The following is a 17,890-nucleotide window of genomic DNA, read 5'->3' on the forward strand; positions in this document are numbered from 1 at the left end:
GGAGCAGTACTGAAAAATTTACTTTTTAAGACTCAATAAAAATAATTTTTACAAATAACAAAAATATTTTTACCATTTGTTATTAAGAAAATATATAAAGAAAAATCATTATAGCTTTACACTTTGACTTAATACTAAGACTTGATAGGAGATAAAAAAAACAAAACATTTCAAACAAAATATATTTTCCTTAACTACTTTCTCCCTTTCTTCTTCTTGCTTTTTGTTTCTTGTTTCTTCCTAGGTGTAATGTCTATAACCACTTGTGGTTGCTCTACAATTTGCACGTCATCTTTCTTCTGTCTCTTTTTTGTCCTCGTGATATCCACGATCTCAATTTCTGGTTGGTCTACGACCTCCACGTCCATTTCTTCATAGCTGAATCCTGGTATGACAGGTTTTACCAGGTGGAAGACCAGTTTTCGGTGCTGTAAGTTTGTGCTGTCTAAACTGAGTCTTACAACAATTTCATCAAAAGTTCGTAGGACTACACCGTTGCATATTTGCACGTGTTCCTGAAACACGAAATTTTAATATAACAGAAAGTTTCTAAACGGCGGAAAAAATTCAAACTTAAATAATTTAGCTGACCCGGCAAAGGTTGTTTTGCCATGTTTTTGTGCCAAAAAAATTAAAGTTTATAATTAACAAATAAAACATAATGATTGTAGAGGGGTGAAAATTTAGGGTTGCATGTATTTTTGTATGGTGTATCGTAAAAAAACGAAAAATTTTGTCCAAAAAAATTTAGGGGTGGACCACCCTTAACATTTAGGGGGATGAAAAATAGATGCTGTTCGATTCTCAGACCTACCCAATACACACACAAAATTTCATGAGAATCGGTCGAGCCGTTTCGGAGGAGTTCGGTTACTAACCCCGTGACACAAGAATTTTATATATTAGATTATAAAATTAATATTTTTAAATCGTCGTCGTAATCGTCGATTTTCATACGGTTATGACAAAATAAGTGATTATGAAGGTTCTAGGTTTTATCGGTGTGAATATAACTATGTTTGTTGGAAGTATTAGAAAGGTGACAGCCTAGCACAGATCCAAGAATAATAACTACAAATAAAATCTATTCTTAAACAAAACTTTTAATTTTTATTTGGACTTTGTCTAAAACAGACAAAAATTAACTTTAACAATAATATGAACATTTTTTTCATAAGAAGCCCAATATCCGTAAATTAAAAAAAAATATCCGTGAGTTCAGAAACCTAAAATTAACTAAGTTACGTATAGGTCTCTTTATTTAATATATTTAGTTAATGATTAGAAGTGTAAACCATTTGGTTTACAAAACGAGCCCCATATTTTTTCCACACTCATTGTAATTTAAAATTCGCGCTTCCGTTAATGTCCAAATGGGTCGACTACGCATTTATTGTAGTGTCACTTAGTAATTTAAGCACCGTTACATAAGCCAAGTTAGCCTCTTATTAGCGTCTCAACTCCACTACACCTTATTGTATATTTTTTATAAACTTAGCTTGACACCCAATCAAACATAATGTTTCATTAAAATATATTTGAACATATCAACAGCTATCACCGAACTTAACTCGGGTTATACAATTATATAAATTTCGATCATTGACTAGCGAATTTTTAAAGTCAAACATTTAATTAAAATCAAGAGTATATTCACCTCTTCATTGTACATGAATTTGTCTGAGGGTAGATACAATGGTCCTTCGAGGCCGTACTTGGGTATTAACACTTGAAGCGCGTTCCGTTTAACAGCCAGCACTACCGCCGACTCGACTTCTACGCGATCCTTGAATAAGATCTATAAATATAAGAAAATATTAGTATGATAAATAAAATTTGACATACAGGAGCCGTACTTAGCGGTAAGTCTTAATCTTAGTGAGATGAACTTAAATTAAGAAACATACATACATAAATACCTTGAATAAAAATAGTACAAATTATCATTTTTAATAAAATTGATTTATTAAATAACATCGTTAGGTGCCAAAGATTGTTTTATTACGAACATTAAAAGCACAGAATACAACGACATGACTAGTCATATTTGGTAAAACCCGATAGTCATAATAGCAGATGACATTGTAATTAAGAACCTAATACAATCGAATTCAGCCGAGACCTTTGATTTTGGTCAATATAACCTGTATGTTGTTCTAAACCATGTCGTAAGTGGTTTGGACTATATTCACAGTATTTCGTTATACGACATTTATCATTACAAAATTCAGTTATATTGTTGCTATTATATTAAAGATTTTTATTTTATTATTAAAGATGAAAAAAAAACTTATTCATCCACATTCCACAAGATTGATCTTAGCTCCCAATTTAATAACAACAATTTCCGAAGAAATAACACTAATAAACGTAATTCAAATAAGCAGTAAGTATTGAGTAGGAATCAAACAACTAATCGTAAATAAGACAATGTGTATTTGAATTTTAAACTTGAAGATGATGATATAAGAAATAAATAATATTTTTTATTAGCTATGTGTTTTTTTTCTGAAAATGTTATAATATCGAAGTTGAATCCATGATATTTTTGAAGCATCGTGATTACTAAACTAATTTAAATTATGAAAAAGATGTTTTAAGCCTTGCGATAAAAATAATATCATCTAGGCAACCACATATAATATATCTTAAAAACATTCACATATATACTTACATGGGTATTAAGGGCGACGGACGCCCTTCCTGCGTACTGAGCTTGTCTATGGCGATAATTAAGATTCTCGCATAACGATACGGCATATTTCGTGTCTAATATACTGGCGTGTGTCGCATCAGCGCCTATGCATGATGCAAGCAGTCTATGTACTACTACATCGGCGTATCTGAAATATTTCTTATTTAAATACCTGTTTTTACTGTTTACTTTTTACAAAGGAATTGCTTTGACAACCAACGTTAATCTCTCTCTGGGTATTGCTGTTTTTCTACGGATTGATTTTGAATATTTTAGCAATAATAAAAAATTCAAAGCTTTAAATTGCTTAAGAAACTTCTGTTTCATTTAAATGACCACTGATTCACTTTAAGCATGTAATAAAAGTTAGCCGAACGCCTATATTATATAGGTGTGATTGCCCGTTGCTCCCAAACTGTTAGACCAATTATGATGCATTATTTGTAAAATATATACTGGTACATAGTATATCGTAAAGTTGTCGATTTGACACAAAATAATTAATATAAATTATTTTAGTGCGTATACGTAAAACGCGTACTCACCTACGTATAGGTGACGTAAAGTGCGTATAAATCGGACACGCAAGTCCGTAATGGTAGTACTCCTCCTTCGCAAGAGTTCCACTCGAAAAGTAGACCGCTTGTTGCATACAACGCGTCGCCATAATTCGCAATAAAGTATTGAAAAATGGTCTCGACGGGATCACTGCTTCGTTAAGTGACTTCGAAAATGCCTTATTCGTTGATACGTCCAGTTCGAAACCCTAAAATTCATTTAAATATTAATTGTAATATTAAATATATCTAATATAATATTATTTTTTAAGGACTTAATAATATCACTAAGGGGTTATGTTTTACTCAACCCATTTGGATAAATGTTGAACAGTATCGTGGGAATCGTAATCATGTCAATACTAAGTAAATAGCAAATTATATGTTAATTTTTTTTGTTCAACTTTAAATTATATAATAAAATTATCAAAAAAACTATTATGTTACTTTTTTTATAGAACAGGGGGCAAACGGGCAGGAGGTTACCTTAAGTGTCGTTATACACCTGACGTTAAGTGATACTGCCGCCCATGGGCACTCCCAATGCCAGAGGGCTCGCGAGTGTGTTGCCGGCCTTTTAAGAATTGGTACGCTTTTTTCTTGAAGGACCCTAAGTCAAATTGGTTCGGAAATACTTTAGTGGACAGCTAGTTCCACAAAGAAGTGGGGCGCCGTCGAGGAAAAGCGGACGTCGAGGTGATACGGGTGGAATTTCGTATTCTGCCTCGACGTCCGATGATGAAACTCAGCTGCAGGTATTAAAGTTCTGAACTTAAAAAAATTACAAAAGCTAACGTTACCTTTTTGAATTAAAAAAAAATTTACATTCAAAAGAAACAGACAATTGACAGTGATAAAACTATTAATATATACCTGTTGAGCAGCGGCCTTTAGGAAAGTGTTAAAGTTGGCCGGCGGTGGGGCGGGATGTCTTCTTAACAACGCACTCTGCGGAAATTCACTCGCAATGTGTTCAGCCACGCTCACATTGGCCAGCAACATGAACTCTTCTACCATGGAATTTGTATCCAGTATACGTTTAGCTTGGACTTCCATTGGCTCGTGGGTTTCAGAATCCACCTATGAAGCGAGAATAATATAATAAGAATCATTTATAAAACCATTCTTAACAAAATTAGGTATGAATTTTAAGTAATTTGAATTTGCTGGATTTTTTCTGCTAATCACTATTTTTTTAAATATGAGACTTGAGTATACAATATTTAACTTAGAATGTTTTTAAAGATAAACTAGAAATTTTAGATATTTCTTTAGATTTTAGTCTATTAGTTAAGTCATTTTAAATGTTTACTTGTAATTCATTATTTTTTTCCTTACTCAATTTGCCTGAGTTCGCTGTTAGTTATAAAGCCACCCATTGCATCACTAATAGTTTATATTACCTGCTTTTATCAAAAACAAACTCTTAATAAAATAAATCTAAAATGGTAAAATTATTATGAAAAAAAAATACAAACTTAAAAATTGACTGATTAAGATCACATCACAGTCGACTCTGGATGACTTGAAATTCAATTGACCAGAAGTAAATTTCAAATAAATAAATAAATTACTAATAGGTTAAAGTAACAAGCGCTTAAATAACCACGAGGGGTGAATCATGATTTGTGAGTGTAGTACTCACCTCGAATCGTATCTCAGGCGAAGCCAACAGCAATGCCCCATTGTCCAATCGCTTCTGTTTCAATTTCTTAGCGAGCGCGTTCAGCGTACGAAGCGAAGCGGCCACTTCGTCCTGCCTCGAGCCATCGTCTATCGCTATCTGGGCCTGCTCATACGTCATTGCGGCACGCGACTACAAACAGGGTAATTAATTTAATTTAGCTAAATATGATAGTATTTAAAAGGATGTTAATATTCTTCACTGCAACAAAAGTTTGAGGAAATATTCGGAGAGCCGGGAAGACTGACTTTCATTAGCAGTAACAAATTACTTTTTTTTAATATTACAAAATTTTAATTAAATATTAATTAAAAATTTTGTAATTTATAATTAATTATTAATTATCGTTTGTCTAATGTTTTTTTACAAATTTCAGTTTAATTTTTTTTTTACTAAACTTTTCCATTTCATACACTGTTTATCAATGTAATATGTTTTGGCTTTGTATGTTGTCCAAATGTTTTGTTTTAAAATGAGTAAGATTAGTAAGAAATAGATACCTATACTCCGATTTTTAATTCCGTAGAATTCTGACAGCTATCATTTTTTGACATGTCAGAACCGGCACATTTTTTTAGTTTGAATACGAGTCTGAACATCTGAGTCTATACATTTTATTTGTTAGTGAATGTATCCATTTTATTAACTGCAGGTGCTCCTTTAATGAGTTTAATGGCGAGTGAAAATTACGTCCCTTTTTATTTTTTGTTTTAAATAAAAAAAGGTGAAGTAAACAATATAACGAAATATGATACCTTGATAACACTCTTGTGAAACTTCGTATTGAGGACATTTGCATTTTCATCTATTTCCCAAACACAAGAAAACGCCAGTCTCTCTTCGCCACCGCGAAGTGAGCACAGGTTTGAACTCAGCAGGTCTGAAAAAGCCAATGATTACTACTCCATATACAAGTGTCGTGCTTAAGAGTTTCTTTAACGTTCTCAAAGACAGTCATCAGTTCTATGAGTTGTATGAGGTTTATTATGAATAATCAATTACTTCAATATATTTCACCATGCCTCCTGCTGATAGAGGACAAATCTTTGTTTTTAATTTATTTTATTATTCTTTATTACTCAATATGTCATATGGAATATGGTGTAGTGGTTGCAGCTCCTTACAAACATTGTGTAAGAAAACTTGGCGATGAAATAGAGTGGCGGAGAGTTTATTGCCAGTTCTTCTCTTCCGTTCTACGCCCTTGATTTGAGAACTGGCAGTAAATGTAAAATAAGATTCATTTAATATTTCTTTTTTTTTTGACGTTCATAAGTGTACATCATGTTACCTACATGAATAAATGAATTTTGACTTTTATAAATTTCTTAAAAAAATGGTATTGCTCTTGTTAGAATCGCATTATTGGTCTTTAGCGTTCTCATTCTCTCATCCCTGAAATCGTAGGTTCGATCTCCGTCTGTGCACCTATGGAATATCTATGTGCGTATTTAACATTCGCTAGAATGGTCAAGGAAAACATCGTGAAAAAACCAGCTTAGACCCAAATTTTTGTAATTTTTTTGCTGAACCTATTCGATTTGAAATCTAGGCTAACAATGTAGGTACAGTCTCATTATACCCTTGTCAATATCAATCTACCAATTAAATATAATATTTCAGACCATAGTATTGTCTTTTATTAACATAACTTTTACACATTTAAAGAAAAACACTTTTTAACGGATTATAGTTATGTATTATTGTATTTAAACTTATAATTATTTGTACATCATTTTAAATTCAAACCGACGTTTCGCGTGCTTTACAGCGTGCGTGGTCACGGTGACTGAAGACAAAGGTGTTAAATGTCAAAAAATATTACAGCTGCAGAAAATGTTGTGTTATCTGTATTTATTTTTGAGTTGGTACCAACTCCGGGGAAATGGAAAAATTTAAAATTATGTACAAATAATTATAAGTTTAAATACAATAATACATAACTATAATCCGTTAAAAAGTGTTTTTCTTTAAATATTTCAGACCGGCAACACACTTGCGAGCTCTCTGGCAATGTGAATGCCCATGGGCGGCGGTATCACTTAACATCAGGTGAGCCTCCTGCCTGTTTATATAAAATGCACGACTGAATTGTCTCAATTATAATATACTTATTATAATACATTATTAAATTTCTATAAATCTTTATCCATATAATCCATGCGGTTAGATAAACTCACCCGGTACCATATCGATCCTCTTCCCCACCAGATACACAGTGGTAGACCTGGAAGCAGCTTCCTTATCCAACGCGGTGTTCGGTCTCACGAAGTGCGTCACATCAGCGATGTGGACTCCGACCTCGTACTTCTTCAGACCATTTGTGGTGCCGGGGATGGGACGGGCGTGTAACGCGTCATCAATATCAGTACATCCTGGCGGATCCACTGAACATACACAGATGGATCTGAGATCTACGCGTTTTTTTATCTCCTACAATATAAAGTGTATTTGTTGAAAGACCGATTTTCATATGTGTATTTGAAAGCTCTAAAAGGAATACCTCTTCTGTAATGGTCCAGTCATCTGGAGGTAGACAAGCCAACACAGCCTCACTAAACCTTGCATGGGGCACATCGTGTTCTAGTAGTATCACCTCGTTCTCGGCATCTTTATCACCTAAAAATCGACATCAAAATTTAGTTAACTCATTATGTTCTGTTAACAGTACCCCTTCATTTATGGGGGTGGAAGATGGCCACACTTCGAGAAAAGGATGCTAGCGTTAGCGCTTTTTGCTCGGCTTATCGGGCGCACTGCTGATAGCCACTATACAGACACACGCAATACAGAAACAAGGGTCAAGGGTCAAAGGTCAAAATCTTTCGGAATATGTGTAAAACTACCCACGGCTGTACTACACGCATAGATCAACTTGGCACCTGCGTCAAATGTGCTTCCCCTCCCACCACACCCCTCGCCTACCGCTGTCTCCCTTGATACGACAGTACGATCAGTAAATTTGTCATGTTATGAAAAAATAAATTAAAACCATATTAATTGTTTTATTAATTAATTAATTAATTAAAATAAAAATAGAAATTGTTATAATCTGTGTAGGATGGCTGGTGTATAGTGCATCCAACCTAATGGAAGCATCTTCGACAAGTCTTATGATTGGCTGTCCCGAAAGCACCAGTGGTTACGCCTCACTGATGCGTGGGGTGCGTGCGAGTACCAACAATATCCTGATGGTTATAGCAAATAAGCCTGAATGTGCTGTTTTGAGACACTGGGTTCATATACATGCCCGTGTGCCGGGTGTCTCAAATCAACGTAGACTAATGAACTAAATGTTTTTAATAATTTTACTAACATAGTTATAAGTCTTATAAGTTTTACTATACTAACAACATATGGACTAGTTGATTGGTCTGAAATAAATGATTTTATTATTATTATTATTATTATTAACCTATGGATATAGAACTGTAAAAATATACCCACATTCAACCCCCTTATTGATAAACGTTGATATAAATAACAATAGGTACCCACTACCGCGAATGTCGAGAGGCCTTAAAGATAACTCGATTCTTTTATGCAGTTAGTACATCACTATGACGTCATTACAGCGAGATGCCTAGTTAACTTCTGCGTATAGTACATGTATTTAAATCAAAAAAATAGGGTATGCATTTATTTTACTTGAGTATTTAGGTACTTACCAATCGGTCCCAGTGCTCTAACGAAATGTCCTAGCGGATAACGGCTATTTCTCGGCCAAGAATCGAGCGCTACTAAAATCCTTTGCGTCGCTAATAGATCACTCTGCCGTGTCTCAATACGCACGCGCGGTATTCTCTTTTCAGCTGGCGAGAACAGGTGGCGAGTGGCTCCTAATAAAAAAAACCAGTAAACTCTATGCATCATCACAAGACTCTACGTCAAACTTCCTAAAACGTGGAAGTTACTAGACGTAGATTTGACACTTTGGTTCGCGAAGGCGTTGCCGGCCTTTGGTATTGGTACGCTCTTCTCGTGAAGGACAACTACTCTATAACACAAGAAAATGTGCAGTCGCTTCAGTGTTGCTATTTGGAAATTACACTGCATATAAAAAAGTAACTATTATATTATATGCTATACTAGATTTTAAAAATCAGGTTATTATAATACAATTGTTTAGTTACCTGGAAATTTGCTTTGCATCAAAATCCCACAATATTGCCTCCATTTCCTCCTTATTATTCCCACAACCTTTCCTGTGGGAGATATATCAGCACTTGCAGCCGACTTGGCTGTGTTTAGAAGAATAGATTCTTCTTCCAATAAGTCACCGGGATCCTCAGCTTTATCTTCTAGAACAATGTCACTCGGTTTCCTCCATTCCTCTTCTGGGAAAATCTCTATTGCCACTATGTCGCCATCAATAGCTCTGTTGATACCAATGTGACCTTGAAGTAATATCTGAAAGAATAAATTTTATTTTATTCTTAATATTTTCTTACAACTTAAAATCATAAATCTTTTTAATACATGGTAAACTCACTCATGGAAAGAAGAAAAATCAGTATTATAAAATGAAAAAGTTTATTGTTAGTATTAACATAAATCTATAGTCTGTTATTTTCGCCTGACGCTGCACCCAAAATTATGTTGTATTTTATCAATTATTTATTCATATCTTACAATATAGAGGCATCCTTGTGATAAAGCAAGTTCCAGCATTCCCAATTTGTAAAATAAACCTACAAATATACTTTAACTCTAATAATCTTTTGCCATATGTAGAATATCTAATTAGAAATAAATCTTAAATGAAGATAGTTTAAATATATTAACTACCTGTTTTTCAAAGCCATTGACAGTAGCAGTTCCTTCTAAAAAATTATCCCGTGATGCATAGAAAGTACCCTGGTGCAATTTCCCATTCCTTATGCCAGCATGAATCTGAGAAGGTGTCAAATGAGCCGGGTACAATGCATCTTTAGTAGAATTCTCGGGCATAACATTTTTAGACAATTTGTCAAGTAAACCTGGATATCCATTAACATTCTCAATGTAATCTTTAACTGAAAAAGACAGGAGGATTATAGTGTATATATGTTACATGAGCCACCAATTCTACTTAATTAAAATTAATGCCAGCTTAAATTGTCCATTCTACAATATTGGTTTGAGAACTGTTGGAATGGAAAATTACATTTTTTTTATGAATGGTTTTAAATTCACTTTATTAACTATGAAATGTTAATTTAATTAAAGTAAACTTACCTGAGCAGCACACTATACCCTCATCTTGTGCAAGTTTTCTATTATTCTCATCATCAGTAAGCAAGACTATTTTCGGGAAATCACCAGTAAGACTTTTAATTGACAAGTGCTCTAAATACCACGCAGCAGCTTTACGTATAGCCCTATCATTTCTGTCATTTGGTTTTTCTCCTGGCTTTCTCTCAATATAGGTATCCCTGTATATTCAATAATGTGAATAAAAGAAAAAGTTATTTTGTAAAATCTAATATGATCTTTTAGAAATAAAAATTAGTCATATAGAGAAATTAGTTGATGAATTCTGAATTATATTAATCCTATTATAGAATAGGCTCTTCTCATCTAATTGCCTACTAGGATTCTAATTGTGATGACATGAGAACTCTTAAAAAGTTTAGCAACTACAACTTACTTATGATGTTCATTTACAAAAGAGTAAAATTTCCGTCTCTTGTTTCCAATAATTTCTAGAAGTCTTTGAAAAATTGCTGTATTCTGATGCTTTACTTCTTCAAGAACAGTTTGCAATATGATGACATTTTTTAAAGCATCATCTTCTAAAATATCTATTTGGTGCAGAACAACATTCGTATCTATTAGAAGGTAGTGATTGTAGTCGAATAAAGCACAAATTGATTCAGGTTGAACGTCCAAAATACACTCATCGTCCTTGTGAGGGCATACTTTACATGCCGCTGAGCCACAAAGTAAATCATCTCTGAGATAATGTTCTCTTACAATCTATAAAAACAATATAAAGTATTTTTTTTAAATCTACTTTTTATTTCAATCTATATTTATTATAAGTATCTTGAAAATAACCTCACTTTTAAAATGTTACCCCGTTTTGTTTTGGTTAAAAATGTTTTTGTAGTCCACATGGCGGTAAACTAGTATAAGACATATAAATTACCAAATTAGTCTTCTATGCTTTTAATACATTTATATTTTTTCTTTATTGAAAAGAAATTGAATATATTACAAGAAAATGCTTTCATTAAATTTTTAAATAAACAAATATTTCAGGTTGTTGAGTGTTGACTTATGTATTTATAATATATATAATTTATACATTATATTATATACCGTAGACGGACTAGGGTTCTATAATCTATACTCTATCTACGCATTATACAGAATACAGATGAATTGAAATTACTCTACAGTCTACACTATATTATATTTTGATGTAATCTGTGAAATAGACTATGATAATGAAATGAATTATGAAATAGTCATAGACTAGTTCTGTCTTGGAACGAGGAATGAGCCTGGCCATGAGGATGTTTCGTCTTCGAATTTTGAGGGAACTGAAGCGAGAGCCTATTTTAAAACACTTTTTTCCTGTTTAATATATTGATTAATGTAATTTAATGTATTTGATTAATTTTAATATTCATCTTTATCCTTAATCACTACTGCATTCTAGTTATTTCTTTTCTGTACGCCAAAGAAGTATAACTTCTAATGCGTGTACATAAGTATACACACTCTTTTACTTAGGATAATACATTTACCGCGGCGCGACTGCTTAGTGCGGAAGGGTTACGTGGGACTCGCTATTGTACATACCCACTAAAACCCCAAGGTGCCACCAACAATCGCCTTACGTAACAGCAGAGGCTTACCCACTTTTCTGCTAAACTTTATAACCAAAACATTAACCAATTTCTGTAAAGTTGCATACAGTAGATCATTTTTCGAACAATAAGGTCATAAAGAACTCCCACTTCTTACATGTGTACACTAGTACACGCACACATTTTTATACTTAGACGCAACTCCGGCAGCCAAAATTACTTGGAGGGGTTCCAATCACGGATACCTACATAACCAGTATCATCAAATTCTGGCGACGTATTTGTAAAACGGCCATCGCCATATTATATTACATGTAAAAAATATTGACTTTAATGATTTCGTACTAATATAAGCTTCAGAAGCTATCTCAATAAATCTATATAATATTTTGTAGCAGCATTATGTCAGAACATATGATAGGTGAGGTGGTAACTTCACCAACACAAGTAATTAATTCCATGGTATAAATTTTTGTCAGATATGTCACAAATATTCACCTACAAATTTTGGTACAAAGCTTTGAATATATCAATGCAGAGGAAAAAAGTAAAAATAATTGTAACATACAAATTATATATTATTATCTGTGACTAGACATATAAACTATCCTATATTATCCTTATACATATTTCAAACATTTGCCTATATTTGTACACTTATTTTAGTCAATACTGTGACCCCTTATGTTCAGGTAACAAAAAATATATGGTCACAGGCCCTTTTTCAGTGTAAACAATTTCCTTGTGCCGAATAAGCTGAGTTGCTGCAAGCCCATAGAGCAGGCATGGAATACCTAAAACAAACAATCCATGGCAATCAAACTATTACACTGCCATAAAATGCCTTAAAGGGCAAGGTGGTAATATTTTTAAAGCCACAATGCTTTTATATTGAGAGTTCTAAGATTATAGGTTTTAAGACATACATTTACATAGAATATGACAATATATAATTTGCAAAAGCAACTAATTTTAATTATAATTTGATATTTGCATGCACTAGAACTGGCTGATTGAACAGTTATTTAATTCATCCATTGTACCACTTTTAAGGCATATAAAGGTTTTATTATTTAAACTGAAAAATGCTGTGTGGCTAATGTCCAAATTTCAATTTTATTTGTTTTAGTGTTTAAATATGTTTCTATACAATTCTAAAAATAGTATAACATAAACAAAACCTTTTTTAATTAATCATTTAAATTCATATTATTACAGCACACATAAGAACATGGTGAAGAGGGCATACCAGGTACAGATTTTTCAAAAGATAGTTTATGAATATAAAAAAGTCAACTAATATTTTTAGCATGAGAAAATACAAAAGGAAGGAAATCCTGGGGATAGGGGCTCTAGATTACACAGAATGGTTGTATATACAGTGTAGACAACATATTTATGCCAAAGCTAAATATAATATAATATGAACTATGGAAAACTTAAAAAATAACAAATAAATAAAAATATATGTTTTTTAAAATGACGAGAAGTTTAGTAGTGAAATTAAAAGGTTTATTTCTTTGACAACAAAGTAAATATATTTTTGAATACATACCGAAGTTGGCAACTTTGATTAATCTCATGAACTTGTCTGAAAAATTTAGGTCTTCTTCTATTTTCTTAGAGCAGTGATATTTAATATATGGAAAACAGCCTGTTCTTAGAATTTGATAATTTGAGCTATTAACTTTCCAGTTGAAGTTAGACATCCCAAATTGATCATCTTTTACACTACTGTACTAGAACAAACAAAAAAAATTAAGATTGCATATTAATTATTGTGATTCAAAATATGTATAGTTTCTGTTAATTGGTCAAAATCATTTCTGTTTAAAAGCTTCCTATACTTCAAGAACAGCAGCTACTCATTCTACATTTTACCTTAACAAAGTAAGACGTCCAAGGAGGTTCTTTACATTGCAGTAAATATGCAGTGAGAACTTCCGAAGCCCTAGGTCTAGAGAATAATTTCCGACGAAATGTGGAAGGCCATTTAAAGTTTATAGAAAGTAATGCAGTTTGGGAAAACATGATTTCAACGTGTTCTACAAAATCATATTTAGTTGGTAAAAGGCCAATAAGAGTCCCAAACCCTAATTACCTAATTCAAAAATATATTTTATAAATTTGAAGTGAACTTAATAGATTATAATAAAACAACTTTATTAGCAAGTTAAGAATTGTTTCGAGATTTGAATTTTAAAGTCATATGTCAAGTATGTCAAAACTCTTTTTTTTCCTTTCTTGGCCTGCACGGTTTGTGCATAAGCCATGCAAAAAAGTTAGGAGGTGCGTTATTAGATTATTAGATTTATTGGATAGGAAATTGGTGCGAAATTTGGAAAAATATCAGATAAATTTAGTATATAAGTTTATACCGTTTATACCTTTAACATAGATAATAATTTTATATTTTTATGAAAAATGAAACTGGCTAAAATTCTACATACATCAATATTTATAGTAGATAAAAGAACAAAAATTTTAGTAGGAATTTTAATGGATAAACGCTGGTAAATAATAGCGGAACGGTCATGTCGAGTACAGGCAAAGAATATATGATTAAAATCCCTGACACATTACCACACTCACATAATATATCGTTAGGCAAATGGTTAAGCCTCGCCAAATGCAAGGGAAATCAAAACTCTTTAACAGTCGTCATTTATCTTTTTGCCAAGACTCCTTATGTTGACACTTGACACTACAGTCTACATAGCTATAATTATCGCTAAGCCTGTCTGGGATTTTTTTAAAGTGTGCTATCTTTAGTAAAAAATGTTGAAAGGATTAACATAGGAAAATGTAAACTAGTTTGATCTTATTAGCCTGCAATGGTGTCAAAACGAAACGATAAATGTATTACTATTAACAAATCTAACCCGGTGAACTACTGCCTAAAAGTCAATAGTCAGACCTCGCCTACATGTCATGCATCTCATATAAAGAAAAGAATGTCTAAGTATTTGGAGCCTCTAAACCTGCAGCAATAAATCAATATATGTAATAGTAAATATGATGCTTCACATCGCAACTGGAAGTTTTCTACAATAGAATTGTAATATATCATCAGTGCCTATTTTTTTTTTATTATAAAAATTGGTCCAGTTATAAGTGTTCGAACAAACTCTTCTTTGTTTTATATATGAAGAAGCAATCAAGTTTTAAGATTGTCAACTTTCTTGAATGATATAAGGAACCTTTATGTCGCTAGTCTCGGGGAAAACGCGTAAAGCCCTATTAAGATTATTTATGTATTAACACTTCGTTACATTACAATTAAAAAAATGAACATAGTTAAATGAAAAGGAGAGCAACTGGAGGCCTTATCGCTTTCGAGCGATCTCTTCCAGGCAACCACTTTATCATAATATATTCTCATTTTTGACTTTCTTAGGTGGACTGTAACTGTGATTTTTTAAGAATGTTCACAAAACATTTGATTTAAAAAAAACAAGGATTTTTTTATTCTACGGATATTATTTTGTACACAATGTAAACTTGATTTTACTATCCTGAAATAAAAATCAATAACCATAGATAGATTTAGTTAAGATTGTAATCTCTGTTTCACCAAGGTCTTAAAATTTGTGCCAAAAAATTGGTAATTAATAAATTATTACGTTCTAAATATTCGTCACAATTACCGTCGTGTAACGTCCGTAATTATGTTTCAATAGTGAAAAAATGTAAAACGCTTCTGCCCTTAAATCTAATTAGATAAATTACTGTAATGTTAGTTATTTTTAACTATTTAAATCTTCTATAAATCTATGTTTAAATCCATATATGTATTTCTAATACACTAAGGGCCTGTTTCACAATGTCCGGATAAGTTCCAAATAAGCTATTTATTACTTATTGGTAGGATAAACAGTATTTTTGCGTTTCCCGACTGTCAGATAGCGCTATACGTCATGAAATGCGAAGTATATTATCCGGAACTTTTATCTTTCGAATTATTTTTGTGTTGCATAGCTATTTGGCACTTTATCCATACATTGTGAAACAGGCCATAAGTATCATAGCAATAACCGCATGAGCTTTTTTTTATTTTTCCTGACTAAAAAACGTAGTGACAGTAAAGTTTTGCTTTTACGACTATTCCCCGGGGCAAACGATATATGGAGTCGCTACCCCCTCCAATTTAAAAAAGCAATAACACAATTAAAATAACAAAAAAAATACAGTGACTTGATTAAAACAAATACCTATCCTTTCTTTTGGATTTCCACAGGCTTATATGGCGGTGTATCCTCCACTACATTCTCGCGAACATTCCGTTCCCAAAATAGCACTCAACTGCCAATGACTATGCAAGGTGAAGGATGAACAAGGTGTATTTTTTATAAAATGTTTAAATTATAATAAATAAATAAATTTTAGAATAACAAAGCCTCTACTGACGCAATCGCGACGCATCATTAAATATTAGTTCATCATAAGATGAAGTAATATTTAATGATATAATGAGTGTTATATTATCATGATGCCAGTCGTAATAATTTAGAAACATCAAAACGACTTCAAACACCTATTTAAGGTGTCCAGTAATGCTCTCCAAAACGAATGAAACGATAAAACACAGACTGTGACCTACCTTAATTTAAAACAATCCAGTTGAGATGGTAATGAGTTTCCTAAATTCAATAGCATTTTTTCGTACCAGCTCCTATTTATCAAAACGTATTGGATTCGCAAGCCCGAACGAATAACGAAGAATTACTAACTTCAGATAGTCTAGTACGGGGAAATAAATGAAATCTAAAATTATTTTTAATATCCATAAATCACTATATAGACCAGTGTCGATAATTTTTGAAACCAAAAAAAATTACAGTAGGATGAAACCCATTAGAAATGCAGGGGAATATGATCAAAATGAAAGGAAAAATAAATTACGGTCGATCCGAGTTCGGGAAGTGGGAGGGGGGTGACTTTTAAGGGGGAAAAATTGTTTATCTTGATTTCCGGCGAAACTACCAGTCCTATGGAAAAAAGTTAAATGGCAAAGTTGTAGGTCATAAAAAGATCTACAACTTTGGTATTTACAATTTTTTCACATAACCTCAAAATTTAGGTGAAAAATTAAAAAAACCAAGTTTTTAGTTTTTTATTTATATCTTTTTTAAAAAGTTTTTTTTTCTACGAAATTTGGTGAAAACTTACCTTATTATGTCCCAAATATACTGTAATTTATTTGATTAAAAATATTTATTTTTTCGCCTCATTTTAACTTAATATCAAAAAAGCACCCTAATTTTCAATCGAAAATTCTGACGTCAAAATTTCAGCTTTTTTCAAAAAGTTTGGGGGCTTTTTGTTCGTTGAAATGTCTACTTTCTGATGGTGTAAAAAAAAATATACATTACTATAGGAAATATTATTAGAAAATGCAAAAAATTGAAAAAACCTCAAATTCGAAAATTTTCTTTTAATTATGTACAATTTTGAGGTATTTATTAAAATTTACACTTTAATTACTCAAAAAACATAAGATTTCATGCTTCATTGATAAACGAAAAAATTGCAAATTAAAATATACTTCTATAATTAACAAACAAATAAGTTAATAAAGTTAATATTTAATAAGACATATACAATATTTTGAAAAAGTTGTAGAATCTTCTGTAAATAATATTTGTAGATGCCTATTTATTGCTGTTTTAAGATAATTTATATACCTGAGTGACCTTCGGTGAATTTAAGCCCAGTGTAAGTTATTTCATTGAGAAGTGGGGATAGACCTAGGAGGGTCTGGGCCTTACTGCTACCTGCTATTTCGTAGCAGCTGTAAAAACCGTTAGCCAGTATTCGAGATACAGAGTAGTGTACAACATCGTTTTTAAAAATACACCTGCAGGCTGAGTTACTCTAAGTGATTTGTGAGAAATTTACTTTATTCAAAGAAAAATTCAAAATTCACCGAAGGTCACTCAGGTATATAAATTATCTTAAAACAGCAATAAATAGGCATCTACAAATATTATTTACAGAAGATTCTACAACTTTTTCAAAATATTGTATATGTCTTATTAAATATTAACTTTATTAACTTATTTGTTTGTTAATTATAGAAGTATATTTTAATTTGCAATTTTTTCGTTTATCAATGAAGCATGAAATCTTACGTTTTTTGAGTAATTAAAGTGTAAAT

At 32.1% G+C, this 17,890-nt stretch overlaps 2 protein-coding genes across 2 annotated transcripts; both read right to left on the minus strand.

Annotated features, from left to right (window-relative positions):
• Positions 1–174: 174 nt before the first annotated feature.
• LOC110995604 (exosome complex exonuclease RRP44) lies at positions 175–11,139 on the minus strand. Its single transcript, XM_022262854.2, has 15 exons — positions 10,981–11,139; positions 10,566–10,894; positions 10,154–10,350; positions 9,725–9,951; positions 9,070–9,346; positions 8,605–8,775; positions 7,440–7,555; positions 7,117–7,369; positions 5,692–5,816; positions 4,898–5,068; positions 4,126–4,332; positions 3,241–3,461; positions 2,675–2,843; positions 1,658–1,798; positions 175–515 (listed from the first exon to the last, which is right to left on the minus strand). Exons 1-15 carry the CDS (start codon positions 11,032–11,034, stop codon positions 195–197), a joined length of 2,979 nt encoding a protein of 992 aa, XP_022118546.2. The 5' UTR covers positions 11,035–11,139; the 3' UTR covers positions 175–194.
• Positions 11,140–12,293: 1,154 nt separating this feature from the next.
• Positions 12,294–13,940, minus strand: LOC110995603 (uncharacterized protein C15orf61 homolog). The gene is made up of 3 exons (XM_022262852.2): positions 13,615–13,940; positions 13,289–13,472; positions 12,294–12,527 (listed from the first exon to the last, which is right to left on the minus strand). The coding sequence occupies exons 1-3, from the start codon at positions 13,762–13,764 to the stop codon at positions 12,400–12,402; spliced, it is 462 nt and encodes a 153-aa protein (XP_022118544.2). The 5' UTR covers positions 13,765–13,940; the 3' UTR covers positions 12,294–12,399.
• Between the last annotated feature and the right edge of the window lie 3,950 nt (positions 13,941–17,890).

This window comes from Pieris rapae, chromosome 2 (genome assembly GCF_905147795.1).
Source record: "Pieris rapae chromosome 2, ilPieRapa1.1, whole genome shotgun sequence".
Taxonomy (NCBI): Eukaryota; Metazoa; Arthropoda; class Insecta; order Lepidoptera; family Pieridae; genus Pieris; species Pieris rapae.